The 19,563-nt window shown below is 37.4% G+C and overlaps 1 protein-coding gene across 2 annotated transcripts in view; it reads right to left on the bottom strand.

Moving 5' to 3' along the window:
• DIP2B (disco interacting protein 2 homolog B) overlaps positions 1–19,563 on the bottom strand; it is a 285,417-nt gene that overhangs the window by 132,101 nt on the left and 133,753 nt on the right. For both annotated transcript variants that reach the window (XR_005218442.1, XM_037846827.1), the window contains exon 2: positions 3,913–3,984. Coding sequence is in view for 1 of the 2 variants with exons in the window: in XM_037846827.1 (XP_037702755.1) it covers positions 3,913–3,984 (72 nt within the window). In the remaining variant the exon portion in view is untranslated. The remainder of the gene's footprint in view (positions 1–3,912; positions 3,985–19,563) is intronic.

Consider the following 19,563-nt stretch of genomic DNA (forward strand, 5'->3'; position numbering starts at 1 on the left):
AACAATCCCTTTTTGGGAGGGACATAGACTCAAGAACAAAGGCAGGTAAAGAAAACGAAACACAGAGAGAGAAAATTTACACTAACAGACTCTCACTAGAGTATGTAACTACTAGAGGATGTACTTTAGGAAAAAGGGAATTGAACTCAAAGGAAAAGGTAAAATGTTAAGAAGGAAGAGTGAACAAAGAAAAGGATATCAATCATCGTTAACCACATAAACAATAACAGCAATACCTGATAATTGGGGAATATACAAACAAGGTAGTACTAAAATTTAAGATAGGTCATGATGGTGAGCAATGTTAAAGCATTCTAAGGTCTTTGGGTTGTATGGGAGAAGTAAGATGCCTAAGAACTAAGATTACAAGTTTTTAAAAAGGTTTAGGATAAAAAAAACACTCTAGCAACAAAGAAAGTTAATCATGATAAAAGAAACAATTCACAAAGAAGATATAGTAATTCTAATTTGTGTATACCTAGGAACATAGCCTTAAAAACGTAGGCAAAAAATGACAGAATTTCAAGGAAAGTCCACAAATCCAGTCATAATACAAGGTTTTTCAACACCCTTCTATCAGAATTATAGAATCATCACTCAACAATTCAAGCTCAAATACAAGAGTAAACAAAATTTACCACATACTAGGCTATAAAGCATGTCTTAACCAAATATTAAAAACTCAATTTTATACAGGCATGCTGTCCACCACAGTAAAATTAAGCAACACTTAAACTGACAAAGACTACAGAAAATCTAAGCATCCAACTCAGGAAATTTAGTAAAATTACAAAAAAGTAATTGCAAAAAGAAGAAAGGAAGGAAATACATACAGGAGCAGAAGAATAAATCAGAAAATAAAGACATACTAGAAAAGATCAACAAAACTAAAAGTTTGTTCTTTGAAAAGACAAAACCAGAAGAAGATGGAGCAATTAAAAAAAGAGAAGAGGTACAAGTAAACAATATAAAAAAAAAGCAGAGATTTTAAAAATAAAGAGAATATTGTGCATAACTTAGTCAATATATTTGAAAACGTATAGAAAATAGACAACTTCGTAGAAAATTTAAACTTAACAAAACGGGCTCAAGAAGAAATAGAAAACTGACAGGACTTGGAGAGAGACAAGAGATGGCAAATGACAGAGAAGGAGTTGCTGAGGATGACTTCTAAGTCTCTAATTTGTTGGGTTTATGGATGTGAGTTCTATTTTCTGGGAAGGAGACAATTAGAAGAGAAGAAAAGGAAAATGCTGTTTGTTGTTTTTTTGTTTTTCATTTTTTTATTTTGTGTGTGTGTACAGGGATGGGGGAGTGGTTGGTGGGAGTAGTAGGGGTGGTGTGCAGAAGTCATAATTTTCATTTTAGATATGTTGGACTGCAGATGCCTTTAAGATATATATATGCAGCTGTTAAGCATGCAGTTAGATTGGGATAGATTCAGGAGAAATCTGGGTTGAAGATACATATTTAGGAGTAAATCTGCATTAAAATGATAATTAAAGCCACAGGTATGGCTAAAATAATCTAGGGAGATAGGACATTGGTTCTCAAAATGTGGTCCCTGGACCAGAAACTTCAGCATTACTTGTGAACTTAATAGTCTCCAGATCCCACCCTATACCAACTGAATCAGAAATCCTGGTAGTGGGGCCCAACAATGTGTCTTAACAAGCCCCTCCAGAGATTCTGATGCAGGCTCAAATTTGACAAATACTGACAGAGTGAGAAGTCAAGAGGGCATGGGACCTTGCCTTGTAAATGCCAACATTTAACAGAGGAGGGTGAGCCTGAAAGAAGGATTAAGAACAACAGCAAGAGAGGAGGAAGAAAATTAGGAGAGGAGAGTGCTGAAATACTACTCAGACAACATTTATGATTGCTCCAGGAGGGACTAGAATGAGTTGAGAAGTGAGTAAGAGTTGAGAAAGTAAAGAGAGCAAGTAACGATAGCTCTTCTGAGCAGCATGATTATAAAGGAGAAATAAAGTGGGTGGGGATAGACGTGGCTGACAAGAGAGGATTTTTTTTTTTTTCAATAGGACAGGACAGAGTATGATGACCTTCTAAGGGGAAGGATCTGGTTGAGAGAGAGAGAGGGGGACTACACAGAGAGATGAGGAACTGATTGATGGCAATGGTATATCAAGGGGACAGTGGAGCTGTATTCTCAGCAGGAAAAATATTTTATTACCAACAGTATTTAGAATTGCTGCTCATGGTGGTTGTAAAAAGCAGACAATTCCCACTGTCCTGCCCTTGTGCCACTAAATGATAGCATAAAGGTTCTGAACAGGGAGGTGGGATGGGATCCCAAGCAAAGTGGTAGGTGAGACAGATCACATTTTTAACCTGAAAGAAGGAGGCAAACATGGATGAGCACAGAGGAACTTGAAGGAGCTTGCTGTCAAATGGCTTCTATTTGCCAGTGCAATGGTCTCCCTATTGTGAGATGGATGCATTGCATTCTTTTGGCCCACTACAACTAAATATCTGATTTGTCAACTGCACTGACTAAGCAACCTTCTATTTATGATTTGGCTCCCCATATAGGCCTGCCCAAGGGACAAGAATGTGCTTGTCCATACATTCTTAAGGATGTCTTGATGATTTCTCTTAACAGTGAATTAATACGCTAGTTTTTTAACGTAATTTGGTCCCCATGTAGCCTGACAACAGATAACAGAGACTGACAACAGGTAACAGACAGATCACAGTCCTTTTTGTAGTTATGGTTCTTACTGAATTATTCTCTCAGGAGCTGATCACTTTTGCATAACGTAACTAAAGTAAACTTCTGGGCCTTCAGAGACATGGGCCAGATCCACAATTAAGCAGACACTCTGTCATGCCTTGCTCAGCAAAAGCTGGCTTTTCATTAGATGTCATTGGCCCAATTTCTACTTTTTCTCTCTCAATTCATTTCTACATCCATCTCTTAATTAAAATATTTTAAATTGGCTGCTACTGCATTGGCCTACTGTTTTTTTGTTTTGTTTTGTTTTGTTTGGGTAAGGAAGAATTTCCAAGAATAATTTAGGAAATAAACCAAGGACCTCAATGAAATATACTGGTATAACACCATTATTCATTTATTTATTCTATCATTCATTCAGCAAATATTTACAGACTATATACCATGAGTAAAGTTTGATATTAGAACTGTAGGGGACACAAAGTCCATGTGGTATTTATAATCTAGGAATAAAACCAATTAGCTCCATGAAGGATAGGCTTGTGGAGGCTGCCTTTGGTTGCAGGGGGAAATTAGAAATAAGGAAAAAATTCCTTATAGTAAAGGTGATTAAAGGAAATCCTGGAATCTGAGTAACTATAAAAATATGAGACAGTCTGCCCTAGAGGCAAAAGCCACAGCAACTCCTTTGGAATGAAGCACTAAAGTGACTCAGGATTCGCTGATAAAAAACAACATGCCAGTCTCTTTATAGAAGGAATAAGTCAGGCTGTGAGTTATTTAAAAGTTTAGTTAGTAGGATTCTTACCCTAAATCTTCAAGTACTCCAATCTTTGAGTTGCCTTGCAGATCTGAATCTGTCCTTCCTTCTAATCTTTGCTCCCCTTGCTCCTCCCCATCACAGTCCATGCTCCAGCCTAAAAGAGGCAGTTTTTCCATGGCCTGGCCTTTTCTGCCCTTAAATCATCTTGATTATGCACTGAGTCCTTCACATACTATCACACAAAGCCCTGAATATGATTTGATGACTTGGGTATTTTAAAAATGCCTAGCCCCAGAGCACATGTTCAGTTAAGATTCATTTCCTCCTTTCTTTCCTTCCGTTTTTCTCTCCCCTGGTGAGGAAGGGAAGAAAACACAGGAACAAACAAAAGACAGATATCTTGTAAGACAGAAGCTCTGGTGTAAAAATACAGAAAACACTTCTCATTGCCTACCTTGTGTCTGTGGGATGTACGGAGACAGGAGTTTTGACCTTTTCTTTTCATATCCCTTCTGTGTGATGTCTCCTAAAACAGCAAGAAACAGAATTAGGTTAGCATTATTCTTACTCTGTGGCCATCCACTATAAAAAAAGAAAATTGATTATAGAGTGCTTAGAACTACCACACATAAAGTGGGAAAAAATGTATGTATGGATCTTTGCCAAGGAATTTGCTATGTGTGATTTCCCACAGGCTTGGAGCTGACTTCCTGTGGAAAACTTAGAACTTGCCCCTGTACTAATCAAGCACAGCAATATATTGCATAGCATAACAAAAAACTCCCAAATTCCTAGCCACCCCTAGTTTCCTTGGTATTTAAGATGTCCCAAAGTGCAATGCTAAAAGGCTGACAGACAATGATTTTTTCTCCACAGTTTCAGTTTGAAGATATGAGTAACAATTGCCTTGGAGGTCCATTATATTGCTATATAGAACCACATAAAATTAAAAATCTATTTAAGAGGAGAAGTCAAGGCCCTAGGATGGGATATTTAAAAGGCCCTTCTGCACCCTAACACCTGTGATGGAACCTGCAGCTGGAATTCCCATATCCTCTCCACTAAGTTTACTGGTTTGTATTATTATCTCTATACATATTTGTCTTTTCCACAAAGTTAAATGAAAAGTACACATAAAGTACATACAGTAAGTGCTAGAAAGAGAAACTGATTAATGAGGAGATATGTGGCTGAAGTGGTGAGAAATGTGACAGGTACTAAATGAAGAGTAGCAAATGAATGTGCAGAGAGCAGGGCCAAAAGGAAAAGAAAATGCAGAGGAACAAGAGCACATTCAAGGGAGAATGAGTAATTTGAAGCTGGGGGAATAAACATGTGGTGAGGTGACATGGTAGAACACTGTTTACAAAAAAAATTTTTTTTTAATCAAAGAAACCTTTGTTTAAATTGAAGCCTTACATATAACCTGATGCATAAAACAGGAAAAATCAAAATTTAGTATGAATATTTTTTATAAAGTTCAAATTCTTAACATTTACTTATCATATAATCATTTGATAGGGATAAAAGAACATTTTTATGAACACAAAAATGTGAAATCAAAGGGGAAGGAATGTCAGCTGCAGTTGGCCTCAGCATCCAATTGATCATATTGGGTTGGAAAAGAAGCAAGGCTCACTGAAGGCCTGCAGAGGGGAAGCAGCACTTGCAGATCTGCACTGCAGCAAGTTCACGCTCCCTGAGTAGAATGGGTTATTAGGGACCAAGACTAGAAGCCAGAGAGAATGACTAGTTGTTGTCCCAATGCTACTGCTGACATCTGTGCAGGAGTTGTAGTGGCTTGAATTAAAGATAGTAGGGGAAGAGACGAAAAGAACTAAATGGATTAAGAGAGAGACTACAGAGAAAGACTGGATAGGGTTTGCCAACTGGTTGGATGTGGGTGGAAAAGGATTATGGTTTAAGCAACCAGGTGGATGGCTGTGACATTTTTTGACAGAAAAATATAGCAAGAGGTGCACGTTTGGTGGGAGCAAAGAAGAGAAGAGCTTAGTACAGACCTGTGGCGCTCATCAAAAATTGAACGCAGGGATCTAGAACTCAGGAAAGAGATAAAGACTTGGAATCATTAGGACATGGTTGAAAAATAAATTGATACAATCTTTTTGGAGTAATATGTCAACTTCTAACCAAATTTCAATTCAGCAATTGCACTTCTAGGAATTTATTCAATGATAATATTTGCAGAGGTATACAAAAACAGTATAAGGATATCCCTTGCCCCATTCTTTGTAGTGAAAAAATTGTATGCAATCTATATTAGTGGCTTTCAACCAGGGGTAATTTTGCCTCCAAGGGACATTTGTCAATGTCTGGAGACATTTTTGGAGGGGGTGCTACTAGCATCTAAGGGATAGAGGCCAGGGAAACAGCTAAACTCCTGCAATGCATAGGACAGTCCCGCAACAAAGAATTATCTCAGCCGAGTCTGAGAAACCCTGATCTATATAATGGGATAATATGCAGCTATTTCAAATGTACTGGCACAGGGAGATGTCTATAATATATTAAGTGTAAAAGGCAAGCTGCTGAACAGTAGGTATAATATGATCTAAACTGGTAAAAAAAAAATAGTAATAAATGTGTGTATGTGTATATGAATATATATATACTATATATAATGTATGTAATGCATTTATAAGGTGAGGAAGGCTATGTAACAATTAATGTTTATGCCTGGAGGATGGGATTATGGAGTATTTTTACTTTATTTATGTACTTTAACAGAGTTTTATTTTTTTTTAATCTGTTTGATCAATCTCAAAAATAAAGATTTTTTAAATTAAGAATGAATGACTTTGTGTTATTATCTAGAACACAGGTCACCAGAAAACAGAATGAGGTAGAGAATGGGGAGCTGATGCTTAATTTGTGCAGAATATGTAATAAGGTTGATTGTAAATGTTTGGAAATGGATGGAGATGATGGTAGCACATTATAGTGAGTATAATTAACAGCAATGATATGTGGGCGTGATTATGGTTGAAAGGGGAAGTTTAGGTCGTGTATGTCACTAGAAGGAAAGCCAGAGGATGAAACATAGGACTGTATAACACAGTGAACCCTCTCAAGAGTGAAAATGTTCTAGAATTGGTTGTGGTGACGAATGCACAACTCTATGAACAGACTACAAGACACTGTACACTTTAGATGGATTGTATGGCATGTGAATTTATTTCAATAAAACTGCTTTAAAAAAAAGAATGAACGGTAGTATAGATGTTTATGTGCTAACATAAGATGGTCACAATATATAACAGTAAAAGAAAAAGCAAGACACTGAACAGTTTACATGGTATGATCTGATTTTTAGAATAACAATATTTTTACACACGCATATGTACATACAGAAAAAAAAGTGGAAGTTTATCTGCCAAAATATTAACAGTGGTTAGCTATGGCTTGCAAGATAATGGACTGTTTATAGCTTTTTCCTCCTTTTTGCTTGCCTGTATTTTCTAATTTTCCTACAATGGACATATATTATTTCAAGAAACAATAATTATTTTAAAACTTCAATCATGACTACTTATAAGACTATGCAAATGTAATCACAAATGGCCCTTCATTTCTGTTTCTCTATTGAAAGAAAGAAACCTACAGTGCATTTTTCGGAAATAAAAACCAAACCTTTTCAAATTAGGAAACTCTGGCGTCTAGGTAACTCAATTAATATGCACAATTAAGAGAGTGGTACAGCAGCATAACAAAGAAACTGTCACTGAAAACAGGAAGTCATGTCTTTTATTACAAAAGAAATAATGGAGCATTTTCTTTTTCCATTCTCCATTTAAAAGGTCCCCTTCCTCCACCACACTCATATACACACCATTCCCTCCCTAAAGGGCACAAAGACCACTTCTGCCAGCTCAGAACACATCTGATAAAGTGAAAGGCTTTTAAAAGCTTTTAAAGGATTCAGAGTCTTAATCATTCACTATCAGTAAATGATCATGGGCCAAACTGTTAGATAAGATATTCGGGCCATTAATCACCTACTAACAATCTCAGGTTTTGAAAGAAATCAGTTAAGAGAGTCTAATTCAGTCATGCCAATTAGCACAGATCTATAAATGATCAAAGAAAAGTAAGGAGACCTAGGAGAGGCTGAATTGCAAGCAGAATGTGAGGACGGTGGTGACGGAGCATAAAATAACTTAAAAACAGCCTCCTCCTTTTCTCTGATGACAAGACCCTGCTCAAAAGTCACCTCCTCTGTGATGACCCAGCACACTTGTCACTTCCTCTATGTTCCTACAACTCTGCACACACTTCTATGATAGCACTTAGCACAGCACTGATATTTTAATTACTTGTTTACACCTCTGTCTCCCTACTAGATCATGCACTTGAGGGCACAGATTGTGTCTTGTTCGTCTATGTAACCTGCCCACAACCTGGCACAATAGATGCTTACTGCATGAGTGACTGGGTGAATTAATAAACGGAGGCAGTGCAAGGACAATAAATCAAAGAGACAAGTATTTGAGTGAAAAACCAGAAATGGTAGAAAAAGAAGTCCTTAGTAGCAGCGGAAAGGCCCAGGGAGAAGAACTTAGTGAACCAGAATTTATTGAAACTTGACAGCTAGATTTCAAAGGTAGTCAGAAAAGCAACCCTGGTTGCCTGAAGAGAGTAACAGTATATAAATCACATAGCACTGAAAGCCAAAGAGACTCAGCACCAGATACAGATGTATCTGTTGGCTAGAGAGCAAGACAAGAAAAGGAATTCAGTGAGAATGTGTTACTCCACATTTCTGTAATTGTCCATCTATGGCTTGTGCCCTTAAAACATTCTCATCACCTATGGTTAAACAGGTTTTGCTGCATCAAAGCAACGTTTCCCAAACTTGCTCAATTTTTAAGAATCACCTGAGGAACTTGTAAAAATACACTCTGGCCCCTCCCATGGAGATTCTGATTCACTAAGTCTGGATTAAGACACAGGTATCTGTATTTTTAACAAGCACCTCCCAATTTGTCTTAAATATCAGGCAAGTCTGGAAATTGCTGCACTGAAGAATCATGTCTGAAATGTGCTGGGTGGTTCTGCTGACTAAATGTGAAGAGGGTAAAAGAGAGTAGGGGAAAGAATGGTGTCTCGGTTACAGAGCCTCAAGGGAGAACACTGAACCTTGGGAGCTCACAGACACTAACTCACACCACAGGCATTCTTACTCAGAACAGGTTTGTTTTTTTTTTGCCATCTGGTATATGGAACAAAAAGGAGTGCCACAACTACACTGGTATAAATTTGCATTAAAATAGCATATGTCTAAGTTAAACCTGTTGTTCAAGTTTTCTGAGAATTAAACAAATAAAGGGTGGATTAGTCTTGGCTTCCCACTAGAGTAATGTATTTCTCCACCCACATGTACATTCAGAAGAGTGGCCATTTCCAGGGGTCTGCAGCAACTAACAGGTGTGGAGGCACCTAGCCTTGTAAGAAGATTCTGACCCAAATAACCACGAGAAAAGACCTCAGCAGTCTGGGACCCACATGACTTGAGACTGTCCAGTTGTGCCAGCATTGCCACAACCTTGAATAGTCAATACCAGACATATGGAAAGATGCAAATATAGGATGAAGTGAAAAGGAAATATGTTCCCAACTTCTCTCTTTGCCACCTGGGATCAATGCAAGTGGCTTGGCACAGGTAGCCCACAAATCATCTTTGAGCAGACTGACAGAGACAAGAAGCAGGGAGAAGAAAGAAGAGAGAGAGAAGGACAACCCAAGCCATCTTAAAGGCCAAAGGGTGACAGAGAGAATAGTCAGTTAGCCATTCAAGTGTATATTTACACTGATGAGGCAGCACTGTGCTGTGACTGTTTGAGCTAGACAGAACCATATTTGGAGCCCAGGCTTACCACTTCCTGGATACATGACTTACTTAATCTCTTGATAAGTCTCAGTTTCCATGTCTGTAAAATGGGGAAGAACAGCATCTATCTTGCAGGGTTTTTGTTGTTGTTTTTGCAGGGTTTTTATTGTGGTTAAAAGTACTTAGTATGGGTTCCATTATCAAAAAACATTTACTGCAAGCCTACCATGGGCCAGGCAGGGTAGGTGTACGCAACAATTTTGGGAAGAGGACAGATGCAGATAAAACTACAATAACCTATAATTAAATGCCAGGGGAGAGATATGTACCAAATGAGATGTGGAGCACAGAAAGAAGCATCATGAGTGGGTAAATACGAGATAAATATGATATTTTATTTATTGGTTTCACTCTGCTACTAACTGGCTCTGTATAGGGAAGGCTGGGTTTGGTAGATGCTTTAGGATTATTAACTCACAAGGAAATAAGGCAACGCTAAGTTAATTTTTATATATGACTTTGCAGAGCAGACTGAGCAATTGGGTACTAAATAAACACAGGATTGGGGAAGCTCTGAAGGGTCACCAAGTCATATGTATAACATTTACCACAGGGAACAATCTTGACAGACAAAAAAGCAAGGATTACAGCTCCAGCCTTAAACTCTTTCTGATTGAATGGAAATAAAATGGTATGTGCCATTGCAGCCCTGTCTCAAAGCCACACATATTCAATCAGGGGTGGCAATGGCTGGGGGGCCTATGGGAGTCCATGGAAATCATTTTTTGAGCACTTAATGGTTGGCACACAGAGCAAAGATGAATAAAACAGTATTTTTGCCTTCAAGAAGTTCCCATTCTAAGCAATTAAGTACAACAAAAGTAACAAGTGCTATGGGAGCATAAAGGAAATAATGGTAATAAAAATAATCATAAGGTCACTCTGGTGGGCGCTCTTATGCACAATTTAGACAACCCTTTTTAGGTTCTAAAGAATTGGGGTAGCTGGTGGTGGATACCTGAAACTATCAAACTACAACCCAGAACCCATGAATCTCGAAGACAATTGTATAAAAATGTAGCTTATGAGGGGTGACAATGGGATTGGGAAAGCCATAAGGACCACACTCCACTTTGTCTAGTTTATGGATGGATGAGTAGAAAAATAGGGGAAGGAAACAAACAGACAGACAAAGGTACCCAGTGTTCTTTTGTACTTCAATTGCTCTTTTTCACTTTAATTATTATTCTTATTATTTTTGTGTGTGTGCTAATGAAGGTGTCAGGGATTGATTTAGGTGATGAATGTACAACTACGTAATGGTACTGTGAACAATCGAATGTACGATTTGTTTTGTATGACTGCATGGTATGTGAATATATCTCAATAAAATGAAGATTAAAAAATAAATAAATAAAAAAAAATGGTTTCAAAAAAAAAAACAACCCAGGTGGAGAAACACTTCAGGGAGGAAGATTTAGGAAAGCTTCCCCTGTCTTCCTGCCAGCATAAATTAAACCATCTTTTCCTCTTCAGCTGGGTTCAGTGTGACTTCTATTAGCTGCGCCAAGCAACGGACCCAATTTTTGGGAAGTGCGCCCCCTTCAATGGGCAGAACCAGGATTTGTGCACTGGTGATCTGCTCCTGGAGTCAGAACTCAAAACTGTCACACCAACCAGCCCCTCTACAAAACTATTTCAATAAAACTAGTAAAGTAGTGCTGCAGTAAATACTGCAGTAATAAATACTATACCATCAGTTCCGCCCGGGCAGAAACAAGGAGGAGAATGCAGTCTATTCTTTTGGATCAGTTGAAGGAGCCATTCCTTAACTGAGCTTTGGGAAAAAGAATTCCCCTGAAAGTCATTGCAGGAATGGGCGAAAGTAGAGAGGCGTGAAGGGGCAAGCAGTGTTCAACCAGGGCCAGTCTCCTTTAAATAATAGGGATGAGCAGTGTTCTTTTTTACTTTAATTGTTCTTTTTCACTTTAATTTTTATTCTTATTATTTTTGTATGTGTGGTAATGAAAATGTTCAAAAATTAATTTTGGTGATGAACGCGTAACTATATAATGGTACCGTGAACAACTGATTGTAAGCTTTGTATGACTGCATGGTGTGTATGGTATGTGAATACATCTCAATAAAATTGAATTAAAACAAATAAAAAATAATAATAATAATCATAATACTCAACAAGAAAAAAAAAAAAAAATGACAACACTTATTGAAGCCTTACTATGTTTCAGTCTTTGTTCCAAGAGCCTCAAAACAGCTCTAAGAGGTGATATTTTCATCATTCCCATTTTACAGGGGAGGATACTGAGGCTCAGAAAGTTTAAGCAACTTGTTCACAGTCACACATCGTAAGTGCTGTGATCAGGATTTGAATCCAGGCAGCCTTGGCTCCAGAGCCTCTGCTCTTAAACTCTACCCTATGCTAATTTCTGGCAGAAGCAACTAATTCTGTTTCAGAAACTTTGGGAAGACTTCACAGAAGTTATTCTTGTGTTGGGTCTTGGACATAACAGTCAAGAGACAGACATTAAGGATGAAGAAAGCTTATCAAACCCACAAGTGTGGAAGACAGTGGCACACTTGGAGCAACAGCTGGATATAAAAGCTGTGAATTCAAACCCTGATCTGGCCTTACTGCTCCTCCTGCAGGCCCCGACAAAGGGAGGACCCCACTTTTCATGCCTCAGCATGGAATCCTCAGACACTTGAAGTTTAGGGCTGCTATTTAAATCATGGGTCATCAATTCAGTTCCCTCCTCATTAAATGCCTCTACAAAACACAACCATCACTCTAACTTTTGAAAACATTCTGACATCGATTCATTTGAATTGCCTAAAAAGCCTCTTCAATAACCAGAAAAGGCATTAGAAAAGAAACTGAGCCTTGAAAAGATAAATGTCTTGCTTAAGGACACACAATTAGACCAGAGTCTGGGTCTCTGGCCTTTTTTACTGTTTATTATCCATTGTTATTTATTTGTAGGTGGCCCCCAAATTAGATGCAATAAAAGGATAAAACTATCCTATTGTTCATAAAATGAACATCATGAGATAAACAATTTATGACTCACTCCAAAATACAGATGACTTCCCAGAGGCATTAAAAATTCCTCCCCTCTCCTGAAAAGGGCCTTGGGTGAACACAGCCAACCGTGGAAGTGTGTCCAAGTGCTGTTAAAAATAGTCAGCAAGAAGTCATTATATATTATTACTAAATATTCAGCTAAAGGGGAATGTGATCTTTCTATTTTGTTAAGGAGTAATTAAGAAGGAAAGAAATGAGGACCAAGAAAAGAAAGTTCTAAAGGGTTATCACCTTCAAATCTATACCTGCATCTAATCAATCTATTCTACCCTCTACATGTAAAGCTTAGACCAGGAAGGTGATATATTTTGGCTATGGCTAGAGATATGGCTTTCCATACATAGCGGATGTAAGTGGACTCATACAGAGGAAGTAAAAAATATAGCTGAAAATGTGAATGAAGTGAATCTTAAAGCAAAAATGAAAAACGCAGAGGATTCCGATCATATCCAGGAGACACTGGCTATAAGACAAAGGAAATCTTTTGTTATTAAATTTTATTATGATCATCTTACAATGACACTTGTATTCAATGCATTGCATGCAGCAGCCACCAATTCTCCAAACATCCTCGTTACAGAGGTGAGATTTGTAAGCTCACAAACACACAAAATAAAGGCTCACAGATACACAAAACAATGACCTTACCCCTTAAACCAACCACAGGGTGTTTTGACTGTCTTTCCTATCTTTCTTGCTATATCAGAACTGAAAGAGGCTGAGGACTCCAACGAATAAAAAGCCTTGAATTATATTTTTTCTTTTTTCAAATGCAATTTTACTGAGATATATTCACACACCATACAATCATCCAAAGTGTACAATCAATTGTTCACAGTATCACACATAGTTGTGCATTCATCACCTCAATCGTTTGAACATTTTTATTACTCCAAAAAGAATATAGTTAAAAATAAAAGTAAAAAAGAATACCCAAAACATCTCATACTCCTTTTTCCTCCACTTTTATTCATTTACTTTTTGCTCCCCTTTTTTCTACTCATTTGTCCATACACTGGATAAAGGGAGTATGAGCCAAAAAACCTTGAATTATTTTTTAAAAACCTTCTGTAACCCCTTTATAGATCTAGGTGGAATTACTCTTGTGTTGAAGGGAGAGTGAAAAGATGTAACTTTTTCATAGTTTAGCCAGAAATAAATCTGTTAAAATATTTCAATCTGTTGAAAGAAGATCAACTTTTTTTCACCTAGTGGGATGTTTCATTTTATCTAATTCTTCTTTTGGAAAAGAATTAGTGTTTCTAAAAGTCTTTAATTGGCAGCAGTAAAAACTACAGTCTTCTCTTCTTCTAACTCAACCTTGCTAATCCTTCAAAAGATTTTCAAGGAAATCAACTTTTGAACATTCAAATTTCCATTCTTGGTAGATACCATAACCTCATGTAGGACAATGACTAGACATTTTCCATATCAAGAACTTGAGTATAAGTGTTTTATTCCAAAACTCAAATCAGAGAATTGTTTTAGCTGAACAGTTCTGTTTTCTAGGTCAAATATATATGACTTCTTACAGATGGAATTCCACCTAAGGCACCAACCAAGTCCAAACAAATAAAAAGCAACAAAGTAAAACACTGAGAAACTGAAAGTCTGACTACATCAGCAGCAGTTGGTTAAATTAATCCATCTAATGCAAAATGTTTGTTCATTTGCCCACTTAGAAAAACTATGCCTACAGATAAGAAGCTTGCTATACAGATGATCTGAATGTTTAAAAAGAGCAGAATGAATTCACTGGATGGTTCAGTCAATAGAAAAAGAATGGGTTCTATCTAGCATGAGGCAGACCTGGGTTTGGATTCTGAGTCCAGGATTTACTTGTTACTTGAATAGTTACTTAACAACTCTGTGCTTCAGTTTCATAATATGTAAAACAGGAATAACTCCTACTTGAGTGCTTATGATGAGCTTAAATGAGAAAATACATGTAAAAATCCCTGGCACATAGCAGACACTCAACTAGCTCTGGCTGATTTTAGCTGACACTCACTACCCCAGTCCCGTTCTCACCCTGTACAAATCCAAAAATACAACTTTGTCTTAAAAAAAGATTATTTAGAAAATTCCAGTTGGTAGGTTTTCTTTTAAAAAGAGGCAGGGGAGGGGAAATGGATTAAGGTTTAAAAAGACACACTGTGGTGCTAGATTCTTAATAATGCCAGTGCTGTTAAGTGCTGACAGTCTAAAGAGGAAAAACTGATGTAAAGGAAAGAAACTGGCATCACAGAGAAAACACAGATATCCAAACCAGAAATGTGCAGAGATTAATTTAAATGTATATATGTAAAAAAAAGGTGCTATTATGCACATAACAAGATTACACTCCTCTAACTATGGATGTTATAATTTTACTTCAGGCTAAAACTTCAAATGCCTAGGAATCCCGCCCCCAAAAAAAGCCAGGGGAAAAAGTTAATTTTCTCTATGGCATCTTCTTTCACTTGACTTTCATCTTCCACCACTCCCTCCCCCCCCTCCCCCGGAAAATTAGAAAACAGAAAAAGTTAGAATTATTAATGTTGCTAGTGATAATAGGTACATCTAGTCATTACTCTGTCTTTATTCTGGCATCCATCAGAATAATTTATTAAAAAACAAGGTAATAAGTAATATCACCTACACCAATCACTGAATCTGTGGATTTGCAGGCATTCTTCATCAGTGGTCTACATAAAATGAACAATGGTCAAAATTCAAGTATGCCCTCTTGCAAGTACAGAAATAAAGTGAAAAATTCTAAGAAATGAAAATATTATTGGTAGCCAATCATACTGCTCTGGAAACCAAAGCTGCACAAGGAAAACCATCAGTGAGAAGAACACTGTTGTTGACAGGCAAGTAGATTACAAAACAAGCAGCTCATTTAGGTCAGGGTGGAAAGGGTGTTTTCAACGAGGCAGAATACAGACCATTTTTATGTTTGGCATAGATTTATAGTTTCACATTTCTGTTAGGAGACTTAGGTTTTCCTCCCTATTTTGCTACAAAGTAGCTCCCTGATCAAGGGCAAGCCACCACACCTTTCTGGGCCTTGATTTCCTCATCTGTAGGAATGAGAATCAAATGACCTCTAGGGTCGTTTTTGTTTGTTTTCTTTTTTTTTTTTTTTTAACACAATTTTATTGAGATATACTCACACACCATATCATCCATCCAAAGTATACAATCAATGTTCACAATATTACTGTATAGTTGTGCATTCATTGCCACAATCAATTTTAGAACACTTTCATTACTCCAAAATAAAGAAAAAATATATAAAAATTTAAAAAGAGCACTCAAACCATCCCATACACCTTCTTCCCCTCTATTATTTATATATTTTTGTCATTACTTTATTCCTCATCTGCCCATACACTGGTTAAAGCAAAGGTCAGTCACCAGGTTTTCATTATCACATGGTCACACAATAAAAGCTATACAGATATACAAATATACAATTATCATCAAGAATCAAGTCTTCTGTATTACCGTTCAACAGATTCAGACATTTCCTTCTAGCTATTCTAAGACAACAGGAACTAAAAAGGAATATCAATAAAATGCATAAGAATAACCTCCAGATTGACCTCTCAAAACTATTTGAGATCTCTCAGCCACTGAAGCTTTATTTTGTTTCATTTTTTTCCTACTTTTGGTCAAGACAGTATTCTCAATCCCATGTTGTCAGGGCCGGGCTCATCCCTCAGGGTTCTGTCCCTCATTGTCCAGGAGACTTACACCCCTGGGAGTCATGTCCCACACAGTGGGGAAGGGAAGAGATTTTATTTGCAGAGTTGGCTTAGAGACAGAGACCACATATGAGCAACAAAAGAGGTTCTCTGGGGGTAACTCTTAAGCATAATTATTAGCAGGCTTAGCTTCTCTTTTGCAGGAATAAGTTTCATAAGGGCAAGTCCCAAAATTGGGGGCATGACTTATTAAATTGGGATTCCCTAATACTTGCAGGAATATCAGGAATTCACCAGGTGAGGAAGTTGAATATTTCCACATTTTCCCCCAGTCCCTTAAGGGGACTTTGCAAATACTCTATTATTTTCTGCCCAACATACTCTGGGGGTACAATGGGGTATCATATTAACCTGTACAGAATAACAAGATCTCATTTCCCATTCTAGGTTCCATGCAACCATGTTGTTTAAACAGACTGACAATACAGGTTATATCAGAAAGCGTGCTACAGAGAATATTAATTCTGCACCAAATAAATGTCTCTTAAATAACAGTCAAAATACAAGAATAGCTTAGACTGCCATAAGAGCTTACAATCTATGAACCTTTCCAACAAGCCTCACCAAACACTTCACACTCCTGCATCATCGATTGTCTATGGCCATTCTGGGTCAACATTCCATTAATGTTCACCATGTGCCTAGCACTGTAAGATGTGGCAAGAAAAAAAGGAATGACCTCCTGGTGCATTCTGCAACACAGATAAACCCTGAAGACATCATATGTTGAGAGAAATAAGCCAGACACAAAAGGACAAATATTGTACACTTGCACTGATATGAAATAATTAGAATGTGCAAATTTATAGTCAGAAACGAGAATATAGGTTGCCAGGGGCCAGGTGGGTGGAGTAGGGAATGGAAAGTCAATGCTTAATTGATACAGAGTTTCTGTTTAAGGTGATGAAAAAGTTTTGGATGGTGGTGATGGTGGCATATTATGAATTTAATTAGCACCACTGAATTGTATAAATGAAAGCAGAAAAAATAGGAAATCTTAGGTTGTATATATATTATTTTTTATTCACCAGAATAATAAAATAAAATAAAAACCCACAGAACTGCACAACACAAAGGGTGAACCCTAATGTAAACTATGGACTATAATTAATAGTATAATTATAATAATACTGTTTCATTGATTGTAACAAAGCTACCATTCTAATGCAAAATGTTAATAATAACCAGAAGGAAAGCTGGAGGTTAAAACATGGTAATGTATAACACAGTGAATCTTGTGGTGGACAATGTCCGTGATTAACTGTACAAATATTAAGAAGTTCTTTCATGAAGTAGAACAAATGTATGACACTATTACAAGGAGTTAATAATAGAGGGATATATGGGGAAAATGTACCTACTGCAAACAATGGACTATTTTAATTCTCTTTCACTGACGGTAACAAATATACTACACCAATCCTATGGGTCAATAATAGGGAGGATAAGGGGTATGGGAGGATTGGGTTTTCCTTTATTTTTATTTCTTTTCTGAAATAATGAAAGGTTTCTAAAATTGATCATAGGTTTGTGTGCACAATTATGTGACACTTTGGATGGTTTGTACAGTATGTGAATAAATCTCAATAAAATGGCTTTTTTTTTTTCAAAAAAGCACTCTAGTTTATTTTAATATGCAGCTAGGGTTGAGACCTGCCTAAAGAATAAGGTATACCCAGCAGAGGGAAAAATAAAGGTGGGTATTTTAAGTCTTAAAAAAAAAAAGTTAGGGAAAATTGTTTGTGCGGCAGGGGAATATGGGAACTCTATACTATCTGCATGGTTTTTCTACAAACCTACAACTTCTCTAATGTAAAAAACAAAACAAAACACAAAAAACCCACAAGAGAGATTATAGGAGACATTAGGATAGATAAGCTCTAGGATGGATATATACATTTCAGGAATCACTAGTAGCTGAAGTCTTGGGTGTGAATGGTATCACACAAAAGGAATGCAGTGTGAGATGAGAAGGCCAGAATAGGAATCCCGGAGAAAGCTAACATTTAAAGAATGGGCAGACGAAAAAGAGAAGATGCTGAGGAGGGAGATCAGGAGAGAATGGGGAGAAAGGAGGAAGAGGGAAAGCAAGAAGGAAAAGATGAACGTGCACTATCAGATATCAGAAATGTAAATTAAGGATCAAAAATACCTGCGGAATTTGGCAGTTAGAACACCAGTGGTTCAGTCAAGAACAGTTCGAAAGAAACAGTGAAAGAAGACGACAGATTATTTAGAGTACCAGAGAATGAATAAGAGGTGAAGTGAGAGCATAAAATTTTTTTCTTTCAAAATGTTTTGTTACAGAGGGAACAGGATATGGGGCAGTATCTACAGAAGGCTAGAAAGTCAAGAAAGGTGTGTCTTTTTTTCTTAAAGACAGACGAATTTATATGCACATGGGAGAAGCTGATTCATCCACAAATACTAAGAATTCACTACATGCTGATTCATCCACAAATACTAAGAATATATTACATATCACTGCTTCAGATATAGAACAGAACAAATTGACATGGCTCCAAAATTTATAGTCATGGTCATGTGGTTTATAGCCTCTGCCAGCATAGAGAGATATCGAAATCAACTACCTAATTAACGATTTAATTACAAGTTTGATAAGAGCTACACAAAAGTTCTCCAGGGGACTGAGAGAGCTTATGACAGAGACTTTGCAAAGACGACTGGAGAGTGTCATTCCCTACCATACATTATTCAATGAAAGCCCGAAGGTGGGTAGTACAAGCCTTGAATGATGATCTAGTGTGGGCAGCTGAGAAAGGATGCTCTGAGGAAGTCAAGTTAAAGCTGAGAACAAAAAAGAAAAATTAGTAAGTGTAAATATTTTAAAAATGTAAAAGGAGTAGGAGATACCTAGGGGCAAGGGGCTGTGAGGCTACAGTGGTATGCTAAAGCAGAAGACATGTCCTCTGTGACTACCTTGAGTGGGACAGGTCTGGTCAGGAGCCAGGTGAAAGCCAGTGTAGCAAGTGGTGTGAGATGAGGCTAGAAAGGTAGCCAAAGCCTAGATCATGCAGGGTCCTGGGGACCATTTGAATTTTATTATAAATGAAAGAGAAAGTCACTGAAGGTCTGTAAGTAAGAGTGTAACATGATCAAATATAGCCTAGAAACAGGTAATTGATGAAGACTGAAGACCGTGAAAAGAAGGATGGGAACAGGATGCAGAGCTAAGGGCATGGGCTACCTCATGGGTTGGGAATGTGGTATGTATCCTTGATCTTTAGGTACCTTATGGGTGTGGAAATGTTTAAATAGCCTCAGCACTTGAGGAAGTCTGGCAGAACTTGGGAGAGCAAGAGACCCTGAGCCAGTGACCTACTGAATAGGCAAATAGCTGTTTGACCTCACTACATTAAACAAATTTTATTTTCTGCATTT

The sequence above is a fragment of the Choloepus didactylus genome, chromosome 8, assembly GCF_015220235.1.
Source record: "Choloepus didactylus isolate mChoDid1 chromosome 8, mChoDid1.pri, whole genome shotgun sequence".
NCBI classification, from domain to species: Eukaryota; Metazoa; Chordata; class Mammalia; order Pilosa; family Megalonychidae; genus Choloepus; species Choloepus didactylus.